The 17,663-nt window shown below is 38.3% G+C and overlaps 1 protein-coding gene across 20 annotated transcripts in view; it reads right to left on the bottom strand.

Moving 5' to 3' along the window:
* Window positions 1-17,663, bottom strand: part of TTLL5 (tubulin tyrosine ligase like 5) — a 233,887-nt gene that overhangs the window by 124,443 nt on the left and 91,781 nt on the right. For 14 of the 20 annotated variants that reach the window (XR_014795750.1, XM_084892422.1, XM_084892416.1 and 11 more), the window contains 5 exons: window positions 16,880-16,983; window positions 14,441-14,568; window positions 11,406-11,489; window positions 10,437-10,838; window positions 4,801-4,988 (listed from right to left, as the gene is read on the bottom strand). Coding sequence is in view for 18 of the 20 variants with exons in the window: in XM_084892422.1 (XP_084748548.1) it covers window positions 4,801-4,988; window positions 10,437-10,838; window positions 11,406-11,489; window positions 14,441-14,568; window positions 16,880-16,983 (906 nt within the window). In the remaining 2 variants the exon portion in view is untranslated. The remainder of the gene's footprint in view (window positions 1-4,800; window positions 4,989-10,436; window positions 10,839-11,405; window positions 11,490-14,440; window positions 14,569-16,879; window positions 16,984-17,663) is intronic. The other 6 variants (XM_084892428.1, XM_084892415.1, XM_084892420.1 and 3 more) reach the window with 3 other exon arrangements.

Here is a 17,663-nt window from a genome sequence, read left to right on the forward strand (position 1 = left end):
AGTGGCTTAAAAACATAATCTTTCCAGTAGAAAGAAAAGAGCTCTCAAAAGAATTATTAAAGAGTTGAAGATGCTAAGGGAAGTTTCAGGTAGAAGGTGGTCAATCATAGTGCCACACGCTAAAGGAGAATGAGAATTATAAACAGGTGACCAAGCTGGCAATTTCAAGTTCATCAGTGACCAGTGAGAGAGAGTTCGGCAAGATGGTCAGAGATGAAGTTAGACTGCAAGAGTAAGGGGTGGGGAGGACTGAGGGCAGCAGGGGGTGTTCCTTCAAAAGGAATCTGGCAGTTCGGGGATGACAAGAGCTTGAGGGGGTGGACGGTAAAAGAAAGGTTATTTTAGAACAAAAGACCTCGCAGTAGGCCAAGGAATTAAGAAAAATTGGGGGCTTAAAGCCTTGAGAGACACAGAAGACGTAGGAATTAGATGAGATCAACGGGGAACTAGGCCTTAGAGCGGAGGCATAGGGATCCAAAAAGGGAGTGGTCCTGATACTGAAATTATTCTATCTTACCAATAAGGAAGTCAAGGCACGAGAAGGCTAAGTAACTTGTCCAAGTCTCACTGACTCAAGAGTGTCTGCTTTTTCGTTTCTAGGAATGAAGAGTAAGAATATGATACAAAGAAGTACCAAAAGCATATAGAACCAAAGGAGTTAGGCTGAGACAACAAACACAAAATCCGAACACAGTGTACAGGTGCTCAAGTGTGTCCAGATGAGCTAAGGAGACAGGAAGGAAGTCTGCTGGTGGTAAACTGAGTGTCACCTGTCTCGATCTAAAGGACATTTGTAACCAGGTAAATCATTTGGCTCCTCTCTGCCAATTTCACTTTCAAATTGGAATCTGTGAAATCAAGATTCACTCAAAGTCTACTGTGGACCATGAATAAGTCAGCAAGACTACAATGGTAGCTGCTACAGCAAAAGAAATGAAAAAAAACAAATTCCTCTGTGAATTCTCTGAATGCATATGAATGAGTGAGAGTGAATGAGGACTGGTGTGAACCAAGGATTCCATATCTAAGCATATAAACGTTCTATACCTAAGCATATATCCTTCTCCAGGACCAGGCAGGGAAGTATCAGGGCAAGGAGCAAAAAAATGAAATTAAGTGGTTTTCTTTTCTACTCTCCATCGAAATGAAAAATGTGAGAAGCAAAACGTGCCTCCTCCCTCCTATGTGTCTGTCAGCACAATTCCAGGAGGCCTGGCCACATCCCGGGCACTGGCTGGCTGGGGAACAGAGACTGACGGAGCCCTCGCCTGGGTGGTCTGCTGTTATCCCTTTGATTAAACTTCCAGGCGGGAAGAGCTGGAGCTGCTCCTAATGATAGCTGGGTCCTGAAAGCGCCCGCCGCACAGAGAGGGCCACTGCTCCCTCTGATTCCCTGCCTCCCCTCCTCACCACAGAGCTGGGCTGATTCGCCACATTATTTTGTGAACTCAGGGCAGTGACCACAGCGGGCTGCTTCTGTGCAGAGCGCTACAGTTATAAAAACACACACGCCTCTCCTAGCACTGAGTGAGGCAGAGATAGTAAGACCTCACACTCAGCTCCACCCCAGCACCCTGCCAGCTACTGCAGCGCTCCCCCACCACAGGTGAGAGATGCTAGTGGAAAACTGCTGTCAGGGAGTACACATTGCTTTCCAGAGGCTCCCATCCTCCCAAGATAACCAGCCTCTCACATGACACAGGAAAGACCTCAATGTGACCTGCCTTCCATTCAGACGTGGAAGGTATTTGTTGAATAATCGTACGTTGAGAATAAGTATCTGGCCCTAGCTGGTTTGGCTCAGTGGACAGAGCATTGGTCAGCTGACTGAAGGGCCCCAGGTTCAATTCTGGTCAAGGGCATGTACCTTCCAAGGGCATATACCTCCCTTGGCTGGAGGTATATGCCCTTGGAAGGTAAACAGGCTGGACCCCTGGCCCTGGTTGGGCACGTGTGGGAGGTTACCAATTGATGTCTCTCTCTCACATTGATGGTTCTCTCTTTCTGTCTCTCCCCCTCCCTTCCACTCTCTCTAAAAACCATGGAAAAATATCCTTGAGTAAGGATTAACAAAAACAAAACAAAACAAAACAAAGAACATGTATCTCTTCTAACTTCAAGCATACTTGAGCTGGCACAAATATTTCTAAAGTGGCCACTGTGGCTACTCCTTGTAGTCAGGCAAGCTTGATATTCTCACGTGTTCTTGGCCATAAACAAAGTTGTCATAGCAGAAGTAGTAAAAGCAATGACAAGGTAAATGAGGTTCTGTTTCTATATAGATTCCCGAGAACTAGCCTTTAATGTAAATTCTGGATAACTCAAAGTTTCATTATCAAGTTTTTGGGTTGTCAGAGTACTTTGCTTCTTTACTTTTGGCTAGTTTACTCTTCCTCTGCATCTCCACCAGTGAGCAGGGAGAGAAAGAAGTGACAATGCCTCATCCATCCTCCTCCCAGCTGCTTGAGGGCTCCAGCTAATGGTCTCTATGGCTCCCAGTCAACTCTGAAACGAAGAGCGAGCTCCTGCAAGGGGCATTCAAAGCTCTCCGTGAATCAGCCCTTGTCTTCCCATCCAGCTTCCATCCTCGCTGGTCCCTGCTGGCTCCCTGTCCTCCAACACCACTAACCAGATTATGAGTTAGTTCATGCTGAGGACTGTCTTCTATCATCCCCACAGATTGGTGCCAAGCCTGGAACACTCTTAAAAACTTAATAAAATGTTTTTGAATGCATAAATTTAAAAAACACATCTGAATAAAAAAATTTTGTGGAGAATGCCACTAAAACCTTTTTTTTTATTTTTATCCTCACCCAAGGATATTTTTATTGATTTTAGAGAAAGAGGGAGAGAGAAACATCAATGTGAGAAAGAAACATTGGTTGCCTCCTGCCCCAACTGGGGATTGAACCTGCAACCCAGGCTTGAGCCTTGACTGGGAATCGTACTCATAACTTTTTGGTGTACAGGATAACACTCCAAACGACTGAGCCACCCAGCCAGGACTGCCACTAAAAACTTTAATGGGCTAAATAATTGAAACTGTGGACAAAATAAAATGATTTTCCAGAAAATGGTGCTGTTGTATTTTCCCCAACAACAAAGAACCTGAAGTTGAGAGAAGTTGAGTGAATTTTCCAAAATCACACAGCTAGTCAGTGACAGAAGGCAGGTCTGTAGATGGCCAATTCAACTCTATTCCCACCACTCCACCCTGCTTATTGGATACTACAGCACCTTCCTCAGCGCTGTTCCAAGCTCTAACCAGACTATCACCAAGACTCCAAACGCTGAGACTGACATCTAATGGCAAGTTCAGAGCCCTACGAAGAGGACTCCGATAGACTTCACTGGCACTGAAATTCTTAGCTGAGGAAGGACAGGTGAAAGACAACTTTCTAATTATAATACCCTCACCTAAGACTCCCACAAGATCAGGATCCTGTCATTCTGTAAGACTTGCAATCCACCAAATGACACAAGTGGAAAATATGTAAATGCCAAAGTTGGCTATGTTTCTTTACTACAGTTGCAAAGAAAAAATTTTAATGCTTTGGTGCTTCTAGTTGCTCATTTGTAAATTGGAAACATATTCTAGTCAATGAGCCAATGAAAAGATGTGTAGCAGATCACCGGCTCCTTTCTCCCTTCCTCATAGCCTCTCACATTTCAAAATTCCTTCCCATTCTACTATGGGCATGATATTCTATTCCCTCTGCCCATTGTCCTATCACTAGAATCTAACTAACTCCCTTCAGTTCTCAACATTGCCCTTATAAGAGTCCTTGCTTTGTGTTTCACCTTGGGTCTCTTCCTCTTCCTTCCTTCAAACGATTAGAGATTTGAAAAAGAGAACCAATTACATCCTCCCACACTGGGGTGACGCTGAAGTACAGCTAAGGCTTACCTTTCATTTTGGTCCTAAATTTTATACAGGAAAGTAGGGCACCACCAGGGAGCAGTGTGTTGCCTACATTGAATATGTACTTAAAGTACAACTTCACGTTTTCTAGACTTGATATCATTACAGAGTTGCCACCATTTAAGGAGTTTGACACAACAGAGATAGAGGAAAATATAACTGTGGGGTTAAGTTATGATCATTTTTTTGGAGGACTTTGATGCCATTTTGCTTTTTAAGGAAAAGAGGAAGATATGGGTGCTACTTTCAGTTAAATGCCACAGCGAGGAGGGGGAAAAAGAATCCCAAAGTTCTTGAAAGTTTCACCTAACCTTATTGTACTATAAGCTTGTTATTATCTATCTAACTTAAAGCCAAAACCCTGGTATCTATTTCCAGCCAGCCAGCTTTCCAGATGACCTTCACTACATCATTTCTTTCAGCATCAGTTTCCCCTGCCTGTGAAATGGGGAGAATAACATGTGTTGGAGAAGAGTGTACTGAACTACTTCATTAATCAGAACCCATAAAACATCTGAGATCACAAGGTGAAAGATGGTACAATAAAAAAAGAAAAGTAAAAGGTAACGTTACGGCATTCTGGCAAAAAGATTTATAAGACTAGAAAATGTTACCAAATTAAGAAGTTATTTTAAAAGATCCTATAAAATTTATTTTTAAAGATCCATGAATTAAGTACATCAACATCATTTGCAACTTGAATTTGCAATAACTGTAACAGAAACTCATTTTCTTTCAAGTTGAACAACTCTTTGGTTCAAAACCAGCTAATACTCATTCAACTGGCATCAGTATATAGAAATAGTAAGGACAGAGTACGCTGTCGTTACTCCCGTGTCAGCTCCAAAGAGCCCTCTGGCACCCCAAACCGTGCATACCTGCTGGGTGAGGAGGCTGATGTGAGTGGAGGGCGAGTACTGCCGCGCCGCCTGCTTCTCCGCGAGCCGCTGAAGTTCAGCCGTCACCATGCTCTGGTTGTACCGCCGGCTATATGAAGGAACATCTTCTCCCTCCTTTTGCGTTTTGGCTGCTCCTGAATGCTGCTTATTTGGATGGCCTGAACCTGCTAAAATAAATAAATAAATAAATAAAATAAGAGAGAGAGAGAGAGAGAGAGAGAGAGAGAGAGAGAGAGAGAGAGAGAGAGAGAGAGAGAGAGAGAGAGAAGTGTTTTCTCATGTAAAAATAAAATGAAAACACCTTAGGATGATGACAGAGAAACCTCAGCCAGATTACTTTACTGACTACATAAGAAGACACTGTCTTCCAATGCTCATAAAAATAAAAATAAATCCTTACCATACCCTAAAAATTCTTCCTACTGCCCAATTGTTACATGCATTTATTAATGTGTTTTTATTCTCTGTGATAGCTTCGTAAGAAAGAATTTACTAGATCCAATCCTAGAATTTACTAATCTGAACAAAAATGTACCCTGGAAACGTATGATTATAATTCTTAATTTTTCTTGTGTGACTGTACTTGCCGTAGTCTATGGCATCCACTGTCAGTCATCCACAATCCTTCTAACAAAGCTCTGAGATCAGAGTTCTGTTAGTTTTGAACAATGAAATTCTGGCAAGAAAGAAATTATTTAATATAAAATCAAGGTTCATATTTTCCCTTTGCTAAAAGTCTCACATCTTACTGAAAAAAAATTAAAAAATCCAAAAGAGAAAAACACTGTAATGTGTTTTCTTTCTGTAATACTAATGCTTCTATAACTGTGATGATCATTCTGTATATATGATTTGGTGACACTGCTTTCAAAAATCTAAATATTCTCATGCTTATTATGGGATACATATAAAATTATTTATAACAGATGTATAACTCACACAGCAGATTACAGTGAACACCCATGAATTTATTATCAACTCGAGGACCACATCACCAATAAACATGCATCAACCCAGGTGCTCTTCCTGATCCCTTGTCTCCCTTTATCATGTTATTCCCTTCCCTTTAAAAAATATAACTTTATATTGGGTATTTATGTATGCATTTGTGTGTACAAATACTCAACACCAGGTAATTTTGCTTGTTTTTTAGTTCTACAAAAATATAAACCTTCCTGTAGTGGTTTCCTTGGAGTTGCTTTTGTTATTCATTACAATACGCTTAAGATTAATCCTTTATAAATAGCTAAAATTTATTAATTTCATCTGCTGCTTGGTATTCCATTTTGCAAGTACACTACAAGTTCTTTTTCTGTTCCCCTATTAATGGATATCCTAGTTATTTCAAGCTCATTGCTATTACAGACAGTACAGCATACATCCTGCAAACATCTCCTGGTACATATGTGGAAGAACTCTTGTGTATATGCCTAGGAGTAGCATTGATACTCTCACCTAAGATTCCCACACCTGAAATTAATATAATATTGTATGTCAACTATAATAAAATAAATTTAAAAAATAAAGTCTAAAGTTAAATGATAAATTAATCTCATTCCCAAACTACTCGATAATCACAGAAAAATTTGACTCCCGTCACTAGCAAGTTATTATTGCTATCTACTATATTGTTGCTGACTATTTCTGTTTACTACTATTTTAGCCATTCAGAATATGTTCTTGACTACGGTTGAAAAAAGTTAAAAGCCAATTAGGAAAAGTAGAGAATGCCAATTATATAAAAACTAAATGATGATTATACTTATAATCAATCCATGGGTAAAAGAAGAAATCACAATAGAAATTAGAAAACATTCTGGAACTGACTACTTTCTTCTGTTCCCTATCCCTCTTTGAGAAAAATAAAAAAAGGAAGGTGAAAAAACAAGTTTTGATGAAAACACAGGGTACTGGAGACACTGACATTACTGAATTTCTCACATGAGAGAAAAAAGTTCAAATCAGATTATTAGTATTACTAATTTTAGAAGATTAAAAAATAATCATCACAGAATTAGCACAGACACATATTCATATTTATGACTTATTAAAATAACCCATTTAATATTTCTGATTCAAGCCACATATTATAAAATCCATTTCATTTGAAATCAGATACTGATTAAGAAACAAACTAGTGCCCTGGCTGGTGTGCTCAGTGGTTAGAGAGTCAGCCTGTGCACTGAAGGGCCTTGGGTTCAATTCCTGGTCAAGGTTCCATCCTTGTGTCAGAGGCAACCAAAAGATGTGTCTCTCTTACATCAATGTTTCTCTCTCTCATTTCCCTCCCTTCCACTCTCTCTTAAAAAAATAACAACAAAACAGTAATGGGAAAAATACCCTCCGGTGAGAATTAACAAAAACGAACAAACAAAAAGGAAACAGACTGGCTATTTACAAAACATAGTTTAGCTGTCCATCACATTAACATGGATATCACTAAAGCATTTAAAAATCTGACTGATGCCGAAACCGGTTTGGCTCAGTGGTAGAGCGTCGGTCTGCAGACTGAAAAGGTCCCAGGTTCGATTCCGGTCAAGGGCATGTACATTGGTTGCGGGCACATCCCTAGTAGGGGGTGTGCAGGAGGCAGCTGGTCGGTGTTTCTCTCTCATCAAGGTTTCTGGCTCTCTATCTCTCTCCCTTTCTCTCTGTAAAAAAATCAATAAAATATATATTTTTAAAAATAAAACAAAATAAAAATAATAAAAAATAAAAATCTGACTGATGTTAGGATTTTCCCCAAACTGATCTACAGATTAAACTCAATTCCTATTGAAATCCCATCTGTATGGTTTTACAAAAACTAATAAGCTTATTCTAAAGTTTATATGAAAATGCAAGGGATCCAAAAATGGCAATATAAAAAAGAACAAAATTGGAAGAATCACCCTTGGTGATTTCAAAACTTACTATAATGCTACAGATAATATGGTACTGACATAAGGACAGATGTATATATCAGTGGAATAGAACTGAAAATCCAGAAATAAACCCTTACACTTTTGAGTAAAGGATTTTTGCTAGGAGTGCCAAAACAATTCATCATGGAAATAATACTCTTTTAACAAATGGAAAGGGACAACTGAATATCCACATGCAAAAAAAAAAAAAAAATGAAGTTAGACTCTTATACTATATCATGCATAAAGATGAACTCAAAATGGATAAAAGATCTACATGTAGCAGCCTATACTATAAAATTCTTAGAGAAACATATATACAGGGTGGGGCAAAAGTAGGTTTACAGTTGTTAGTATGGAAAACAATATAATAATAAATAATAATAATAATAGAATAAACTGTATTTCATGTACTCACAACTATAAACCTACTTTTGCCCCACCCTGTATAAATATTTGTAACCCTGGGTTAGGCAATAGTTTTTCAAATATGATAATAAAAACACAAGCAAGAAAAGAAAAACTAGATAAATTAAAGTTCACTAAAATTTAAAACTTTTATCCTTCAAGAAAATTGGAAGAATCACCCTTGGTGATTTCAAAACTTACTACAATGCTACAGACAATATGGTACTGACATAAGGACAGATGTATATATCAGTGGAATAGAACTGAAAATCCAGAAATAAACCCTTACACTTTTGAGTGTTTTGAAAACACGGCCAACAGAATAGGAGAAAAATCTTTGTGAATTAAGTATCTGACAAAGGACTTGTACCTAGAATATATAAAGAACACTTACAACTCAACAATAAAAAGACAATATCCCAATTTAAAAATGAGCAAAGTATTTGAATAAGAAGATATACAGATGACCACTACACACATGCAAAGATTCTCAACATCATTAGTCACTAGGGAAGTGCAAATGATGACCACACACAAAAAAAAAAAAAAAAAAAAAAAAAAAAAGATACTACCTCCAAGCTACCAGGATGGGTAAAATAAAAAATACAGATATACTAAGTGTTGGCAAGAATGTGGAGAAATTGAAACCTTCATACACTGCTGGTGGTATGGATGGTATAGTCCCTTGGGAAATAGTCCGGAAGTTCCTCAAAAAGAACTATAAAGTTACCGTGTAACCCAGCAATTCTATACCTAGGTTTACATCCAATAGAATGGGAACATAGGTCCACACAAAAACTTGTACATGAATGTTCATAGAAGCATTATTCATGATAGCCAAAAAGTGAAAACAATTGATAACTAGATAAAAAATGTGGTACATCTATCCCATGGGATATTATTCAACCATAAAAAAAAAAATAAAAAGAAAGAAAAAGAAAAAAAGAAATGAAGTACCAATACATACTACAATATGTATGAGTCATGAAAACATTATGGTAAGTGAAAGAAGCCATTTACAAAGACCACCAATTGTATGATTCTACTTATATGAAATGTCCAGAATAGGCAAATCTATAGAAACAGAAAGTAGATTAGTGGTTGCAAAGGGCTGGTGGAAGGAGAACATGGATAGTAACTGCTAATAGGTATGGGATTTCTTTGGGACAAGGTAAATGTTCTAAAACAAACAGTGGTGTTGTAAAACTGTGAAACCACTGAATTCTATACTCTAAATAGGTGAATTTTATGGTATATTAATTACATGTCAATAAAGCTATTTAATAACGAGGAAAGCCCTGTCCAGTGTGGCTCATTGGGTTGGGCATTTATCCCATGCAACGAAAGGTTGCTGGTTTGATTCCTGGTCAGGGCACAAGTCCGGATTATGGGTTCCATCCCCAATAGGGGGCAGGTTTCTCTTTGTCTCTCCCTTTTTCTTCCTCTCTCTCTAAAAATCAATTAAAAATATATATTTAAAAAAAAAAAAAAAAACCTAAAAAAAAAAAAAGAGAGAACAACTTGAATGATAAAATGGGTCTACTTCATTTAAAACTAGATACCTAGCCTAGACATCTGTAATAATGTCCACAATAAAAATACAGTTAAAAATAAAATAAAATTAGATATCCTATCTTAAGAATTCTTTGGTTATTTATTCAGGTCACTTTTGACTTTAAATACATTAAAAATTAATACTAATTTGTCTGATGTCAGGAATAATTATTTGAATCAGAAAGAATGCACACAGCACACTCACAGATCTATGATTATCTGTGATGGGAAATCTCACTTATATATATGTTATGCATATATACATATATATATATTTTTTATTTCATGATGGAAGAGAAAGGGAGAGAGAGAAACATCAATGGTGAGAATCATTGATTGGCTGCCTCCTGCACTACCCCTACTGGGGATTGAGCCCACAACCCTGGCATCTGTCTTGACCGGGAATTGACCCGTAAACCTCCTGGTTCATGGGTGGATGCTCAACCACTGGGCCACATTGGCCTGACAGAGAAATATTTTAATTAGACTGCAAGCTCCTACTAAATAAAAGCCCCGTCTTATTCATTTCTTTATCCCAGCACCTAAAAGAAATTGTTTTATTTTGTATCAATGAATGAATGCCATTGGACCAAATGCAAGACTCTTCTTTGATTATACCAGAACAATGCAGCATATCCTTTACCTTTCAACAACAACAACAAAAAAAGGCTAAGAGAAAAGGTGATATTCTCTTTTTACTGGGGCTGGGAGGAGCTGCCACTGCAGGCTGCCTTTCATTTTCTCACTCACCTGCCTTTGCTGAAGAGGGACGAGACAGTTTCTGGCTGTAGATGTGTGCAGCACTCTGGAAAGAGGAAAAGGGGCCAATGGTGTAACTGCCTGATCGACAGCGTGGCAGGCCAGCGGGGCTTGGTACGTTCTGTGTCCCAGGATGTGTGGAGGGAGAAGCACTGTCAGGGGCTGTGCTCAGCAACACTGTTGGCTGGTGAGGCACGTTGGGGATGGCCGGAGGAATCTGAGATAAAGAAGATTGGTGACCAGGCCCTTGAGAGAGGTCAGAGGTTGTAACAATAGATGACAAATGGGTGTTGGGAACTTTCTGCAGAAGAGTAGCAGCAGGACCAGAAAAAGAAGCAGAGGAAGGATTGGTAAAGACTAATTTAGTCTCTTTTTCTGCTGAAGTGGTAAGTCCTATTAAAACAAAAACAAGACAAAACAAAAAAATAGGTCATTTTAAGAAAAACTGGCATATAATCACAATGAAGCATGACATAAACATATTTAAACATCAAAATAATCTTATCATGAAACAGAAATCATGAAAAATACAGACTTTAGTGAGTATTCATCATGAATTTAATAAATTTTGCCTGCGGAGATAACTTGGCAACAGGAAGTTTGCTTTTAGTTCTTTTTCAAAGCTGGAGTTGGGACTAGCTCCATTAACCAGAGCAGAAGTTTTACAAATGTTAGGGCATCAGACAAAGTTTCTGGTAGTGACAGCTAACACCCTTCTTCTGCTTTCCAACCTTCTAGAAAAGTGCTCAGAATTTCTAAATATTAAAGTGAGAAATCCCTTGGAAGGAAAACAGGTTCTCAGTAGATTAGAGGAAATTCTAAGGGAAAAGGAAGAGCAAAGAAAAGGAACTTCTTTGGGGTAATGTCTCATGTTCTCGAATCATTTAATATCTGAAGACTTGTTTTCCTTTCGTGGATTTATCAGTGAGTAGCAAATCTATATAGTCTGAAGTCACTCACGAGATAGTTTATCAGAGTGAATTTCTGTTGCCTGTTGCTGTTTGGGCTGCTTTATTTTCACTTCTTCCATTGTCTCAGGGTGATCTAAAATAAAAGATAAATACTGACCTGAGGCTCTTCTACTAATGCTAAGGTGTCACTACATATAATTTTGTTTACAAAAATATAACCAACTATAAATCAATCCCAGGAACCAATCCTATCTCAACCACACTTTTCCAAGGATGGCCAGACCCACTTCTCTGTAGAGTGGGCAACCAACCAAATGATTCCCAATGATCCCCAAGCCCAGCTCCTGCTAACTGAACCAGGAAAAGACATTTAAATCCAAGATAGCATCCATGGACTGCCAATAGGCTAGGACATGCTCGTAAAAGAAGATAAGGACAGTCAGAATCCTCTGCCAAGAACTCAGGCTATGGGAACAAGAGACCAAGCAGGCTGGTGGTACCCTCTGGAACAAAGAGGTCATAATTTGTATGGAGCAGGGCAACCATCAAGAGATGCAAAGAATAGCCCTGATATTTGCTGGCAGGACACCTAGATATTACAATGGCTCTGTATCTTAAACTCCTTGGCTTTACTTCAATAAGCTAAGTGAGTTTACTTGAGATAGGTTGGTCAGTATATTCAACAACAAAATAAAAACTCTAATAAAATAAATTTCCACTCTAAAAAATTAGTGGGGGGTTTTTTCTGCCACAGATTACTGAAAAAGGACAGCCAGAACTATTCATATACTTAGGGGAATATTCCATAATCTTTCTCAAGGGCTAAGCTCATTGCAAAACTTACAAAAGGTCATTTTTCAGGTCATCTTTCAGAATGAAAGAATTAGGACACATGAATTCTCCTCTCCATCAGCCATGGTCATACTATCCCACATTTGTGTACTCATGTTTGAAACGAGTCCAGAAATTATCAAATGTCAAAATGGTGTTTCCTTGGTTGAGGCATTCTTTTTGCCCCTCTGGTTCTTTTTTTTTTTCTTTCTTTTTGCTAATCCTCATCAAAGGATTTTTCCCTCCCATTGATTTGTAGAAAGAGTGGAAGGTAGGGGGAAGTGAGAGAGACAGAGAGAGAAATGTCAATGTGAGAAACACATCGATTGGTTGCCTCCTGCATGTGTCCCAACGGAGCTATGAGACCTTGACCAGAATCAAACCAGAAACCCTTCAGTCCATGGCCAACACTCTAACCACTGAACCAAACCAGCTAGGGCATCCTCTGGTTACTCTTGATAGGTATAGACAGATATAGATCTTATATAAAGGCAGTCCTTAACACACAAACTCCAGAATTTCCAAGGACCCATTTATACAAATAGGTACATTTTGTTAGGGCTTCCCCATTACTGCCAGGGGAGAAGTTATATTCTGAATTGCAATCTAGGCCCTCACCTACTTGGGTTAACACACTTTTCTCTACCCCAACCTCATTATAAGAACTCCTGAGCCTCTCTTCCCCAACACTTCCACCAACCTTCTTCCTTTATTTATTCCTCCTACTTCATTCGAAGACAATAAATGTTACATAAAATAAAGGACTATGACAGTCCTGGTCATTGCATACCTACAACTATCACAATAATAGATGACACATAACAGATGCTCAATACAAATATTTAGGAGGAGTGAATGAACAGGTGAATAAATTAGTTTCAGTACTTAGGTAGGTTAAGAAAGCTCAAGTAGTGGACTGAATTCAGAACGACATCTAGAATAGAATAATTCAGTGATCTAATGAGCTAAATAGGCTTTCGTGGACTAGTCTTAGAACCTAAAATATTTTTAAAATATTAACACTGCTTTTCTGGGGAAAACAAACTCACGTTTTAAATGGCCAATTATCATGACCATTTCCACATTAGGCTATGGTAGCCTAAAGAACAGAAAAAAGCCGAAACCTATTTGGCTCAGTGGATAGAGCATCGGTCTGCAGACTGAAAGGTCCCAGGTTCGATTCCGGTCAAGGACATGTATGTTGGTTGCGGGCACATCCCCAATAGGGGGTGTGCAAGAGGCAGCTGGTCGATGTTTCTCTCTCATCGACATTTCTAGTTCTCTATCTCTCTCCCTTCCTCTCTGTAAAAAATCAATAAAATATATTTAAAAAAAAAAAGAACAGGAAAAAGCTCCACCTTTGAATCTGCTATTTAACTCCTTGACAAAATTAGTTTATTGAGTACTATATCTTACTAGTACACTTCCATCTAAATTTTAAATGAATCTTACATTTAAAGCACAGGGCTCTGTTTAGAACAGAATATCACTGCTACTTTTTAAATCATCTGATGCAACCTAGATACTTTGATCCACATCAATTCCAAAATCCCCAATCATGGAGTGCCCCAACACAGAAAACTTTTAGAAACATGTGGAAACATTTTGGTTTACTACAATGACTGAAGAAATTTAATGGAATTCAGTGAATGGGATTAAGAATATTAAGTCATCACTAGTCCTACACAACAAAGAATTATTCTACCCTAAATGCCAATGATTATGAGCTGGAGGAAGCAAAAAAAAAAAAAGGGAACAAAAGTGAGAGATCATTAGGAGGCAGAGAAACAGGTTAAGAGGTCATGCTTTGAGTCAGGCAGGCTAAGGCTCAAACTCCTGCTCCACAGCATGGCGAAGGGCATCCTTGAGCAAGTTACTCAGTCTTTTTTGGCTTCTGTTTTCTCATCTATAAGGAATTTTATAATAGCACCTACCGTACTCCATATGATTTTTTAAAGTAAAAAAAAAATAAGATCATGTCCAGCAGATTATCAGGATCTCTCACTAAATGTTGGCTATTAATTTGTCTTGAAAAGCTCTCTGTTGTTATCATTAAAAAAATCAGTTCCTGTCCCTCTTCTGCCTTTAGCACAAAAATGTAATGTAATGCCTTCTTATTTCCCATCTGGCACTGTAAAATGTCACCACCGTGGCGTCTATCACTGCTTAGACAGCACATTATTCTTGGCTCTCCTTTGCATATCCTTTTTTTCCACTTGTTCTTATTTTTCATGAATTAACCAACATACTTACCACCCTTTGCTCCGCTATCAGAATAGCTGTTGCTGTTTTTAGAGCCTTTGGAGTGAGTCCCCAGGAAGACGCTCGCAGACTTGTTTTTTTGGGTATAAAAAGTCAACACCTCCTCCAGCTCAGCCTCACTGAAATGAGGAGAGAAAGGATGGTCAGAACTGGAAGCTGTTCTGGAAAACCTTCCCACCAGATTTTATTACGAAAATGGAGTAAGCTGGAGAATGGGAAAATGAAAAGACACACTGAATACTCCTGACTAATAGATGGTTAAGCACAATATAAGTAAAGCAATCTAAAATTTTTAAGCTTTATTCCTTCCACAGTAAATTTTCTAGATCTGCACTGTCCAACATCCACCTGACCAGCAGCCTGTTTCCTATGGCTCCCAATTAAGCATGGCTTTTATATTTTTAAAGAATATGCTCTAAAGACTCCATGCAGCCTTCTTTTCTGGCCCTTTACAGTCCGCCCACCCCACTTCTGGGTAATTGAGGTATACTCACTAAAAGAGCCACTTGACATTTGGTCTATGTCAGCACAAAGAAGACCTACCCATCACCATGGAAGAGTTCCCTGACCACCTATATAATGAAGGAGAGCGAACTAGGTGTTCTCTAGGTCACTGCCAATATTGAAATTAAATGCACCTTAGGAATACCCACAAAATGAAAGTATAAGGAAATAGATGAAAGCCCTTAAGATTCTTCCAGTACATAAGTTATACACAGATTCTGTAACATCTAGAGCAGCCTCTCAATGGCTTTTTTGCATTTTCCCCCCTGGAGCCTGGCTATGTTCCAGATAAGCAGCCTTCAAATGAGCGAAATATTCCGGCATTCTTTCAAGGAACCTATATCCCGTCTTCAGCACACACTTAAATGACAACCTAAGAAATGGCATCTATGAATTTCAGGGTGAGCCTTAAGGTCTCTGAAGTAGCACAAGATAAAGGCTTGTGTAACTGCCAAAGGCCTAGCGCAGAGGCCGCCTCTGCCTGTCAGTGTTTTAGTTGGCTTTCACAGGTTACTGACAGGGAACGGCGAAGGTTGGTCAAAATACAGGCTTGCTTTATACCTCCTATCTTATCCTCTGCCCACTTCATAATTTATGTTTCCCCGCCTGGCTCCTGCAGGAGTTTGAATTCAACAACCCTGACAAAGGCATCCAAGTACCATCGAAGCGTAATAAAGCACCTATTCCCACAATTAGTATTTAGTCCACAATCAGTAGTAAATATACTTTACCTCCAAGTCTATATCCCAGCTAATAATATATATAACTCAATTTGACTCCCAAGTGGGGTCTAGTCGTGGAATATACATCACTTGTTTTTTCTTTTCTTTTTTATGTTTTAGGGATTTTTAAAATCCCTAGGAGGAACTAGAAATTAAAAATTTTAATTTAAAAGAACCATTTTCTGAACATAATCTAGTGTTTTTTCTTCTCTATTTTTATAATGTTGATGTGACAAACTGTTCCTTGCTTTGTTTCTATACCTGCTTTATCAATCATATTACTCAATACCCAAGAATGTCAACAAAATAACTACAAGATTATGAACTCTTAAAAAATGAAGTGTTTGCTATGTGTTTAAGCACATGACATTGAGGCTATGATTAGGTCTACACAAGGCATTAAACACAGACCATACCATGCTGGTGACTGATAAACCACCACCTGATTTAACTTCACAAATCAACTGAGAGTTGATGTTTCTACTGCTTTTCTCCCTACTGTGTCTTTGATGGTTGAAAACTAATTAGTGGGGTTATACAGATGTTTTATCTTTTATTTAAGTGGTTTTAAAGAAGTCTGTTTTGTTTTAGAGTTAGACAAAGGCCTTTAAGTACAAATTAAACACAATATAAATACCTTTGTTACCTCTTCCTTTGGAAACACATTGTAAATGGACAAAATGGCCTGCTAATTTATATCAAGATAGAGAGCCAAATGCTAAAATTTTCAATCCCTAAAGACTAACCCTAAGCATGAAGGACTTGTTCTATTTTATATAAATTAGGCGTAACCCTCACAGTGCTGAGAAACTGCCAATTCCTCAACCCACTCAATGTAGGCAAAATTTGGTCATCTCTCTGCTTCAGTAGGCCAGGGATAAATTCAGATCCAGTAAACACTAGAAGCCTCTAACTTCAACTTTCCAAAGGGCTCTCTCAGCACTCTGAGTGATGTGTACTTTGAAGGCTGTCTAGAAATACAGCCCAGATAACCAGCAGCAGTGTTATGATAAACTAAACCATGACAACAGCAACATAACTGGCTGAGATATGGAGAGGACAAGCCTAAGAAACTCTTTCTTTTTCCTTCTAAGAGAGATTTTATTCATATCCATATGTTAGGAACAAGGGAATATTGGGAATTCAATGGGGAGTATGGAAGATGGAATAAGACATTTTCAATTCTTCAAAAAGTGTCTTCTACCTTGCTTGTTTGATGAACTCCTGAAAATTTTCTGCATTCACCCCATCTTCCTCTTCTTCCTCAAGTTTCTTCTTTGATCTCTTTTCAGCCATCTGTTCTGTTTCCTACCCAGTCCCCAACCCCCACAGAAAAACAACAAGATAAAAGTGACTCCTGATAAATGCACATTTCATCATCTGGTTTCACAGCTTAGTAAAGACATTTAATTCCTCTATGGACTTCTGCCACACATCGATATGAGACAATGCTTTCTGCCATTATTTCATGAAACACTGTGCAATTTCCAAATAAAAATTGCAGAATAAATGTAAATTGTTATTATGTTTTTACTTTCTATTCACAGAGCCCAATGAGAAAAGGGCTTTTCATAGCATTTTACTAACGTCTGTGGCTATACTTACAGCTTCAACAATATAACGGAGACTGCATTTTGTTACAATTAGGGAGAAGAAAAATAGGTCTTTGGAGATATTCCCTATATCAACCAGCACCCAAACTGAATAAATCCTTCGTTTATACAAGACATACCAAAATTCTGAACAGATCTGGAAAAAATCGTGAGCTATGGATTCAGTTATGTTAATGTTCTGCCAATCATTCCACGAATCTTTTAAAATGCCATTTAGATTTTCAGGCCTCAGCTTTTCCTTTTGTAAAAAGACCAGATGTTTTATAAGAAAAGAAGAAAAAAAAAGTATTTCTAAAGCATTCTGAGATCCTTGGATAAAAGATGCTTTACAAAGTAATCTAACCAAATAATGTATTTCCTGGGCTTCACTGTAAA

The sequence above is a fragment of the Pipistrellus hanaki genome, assembly GCF_964339955.1.
Source record: "Pipistrellus hanaki genome assembly, chromosome: 1".
Classification (NCBI taxonomy): Eukaryota; Metazoa; Chordata; class Mammalia; order Chiroptera; family Vespertilionidae; genus Pipistrellus; species Pipistrellus hanaki.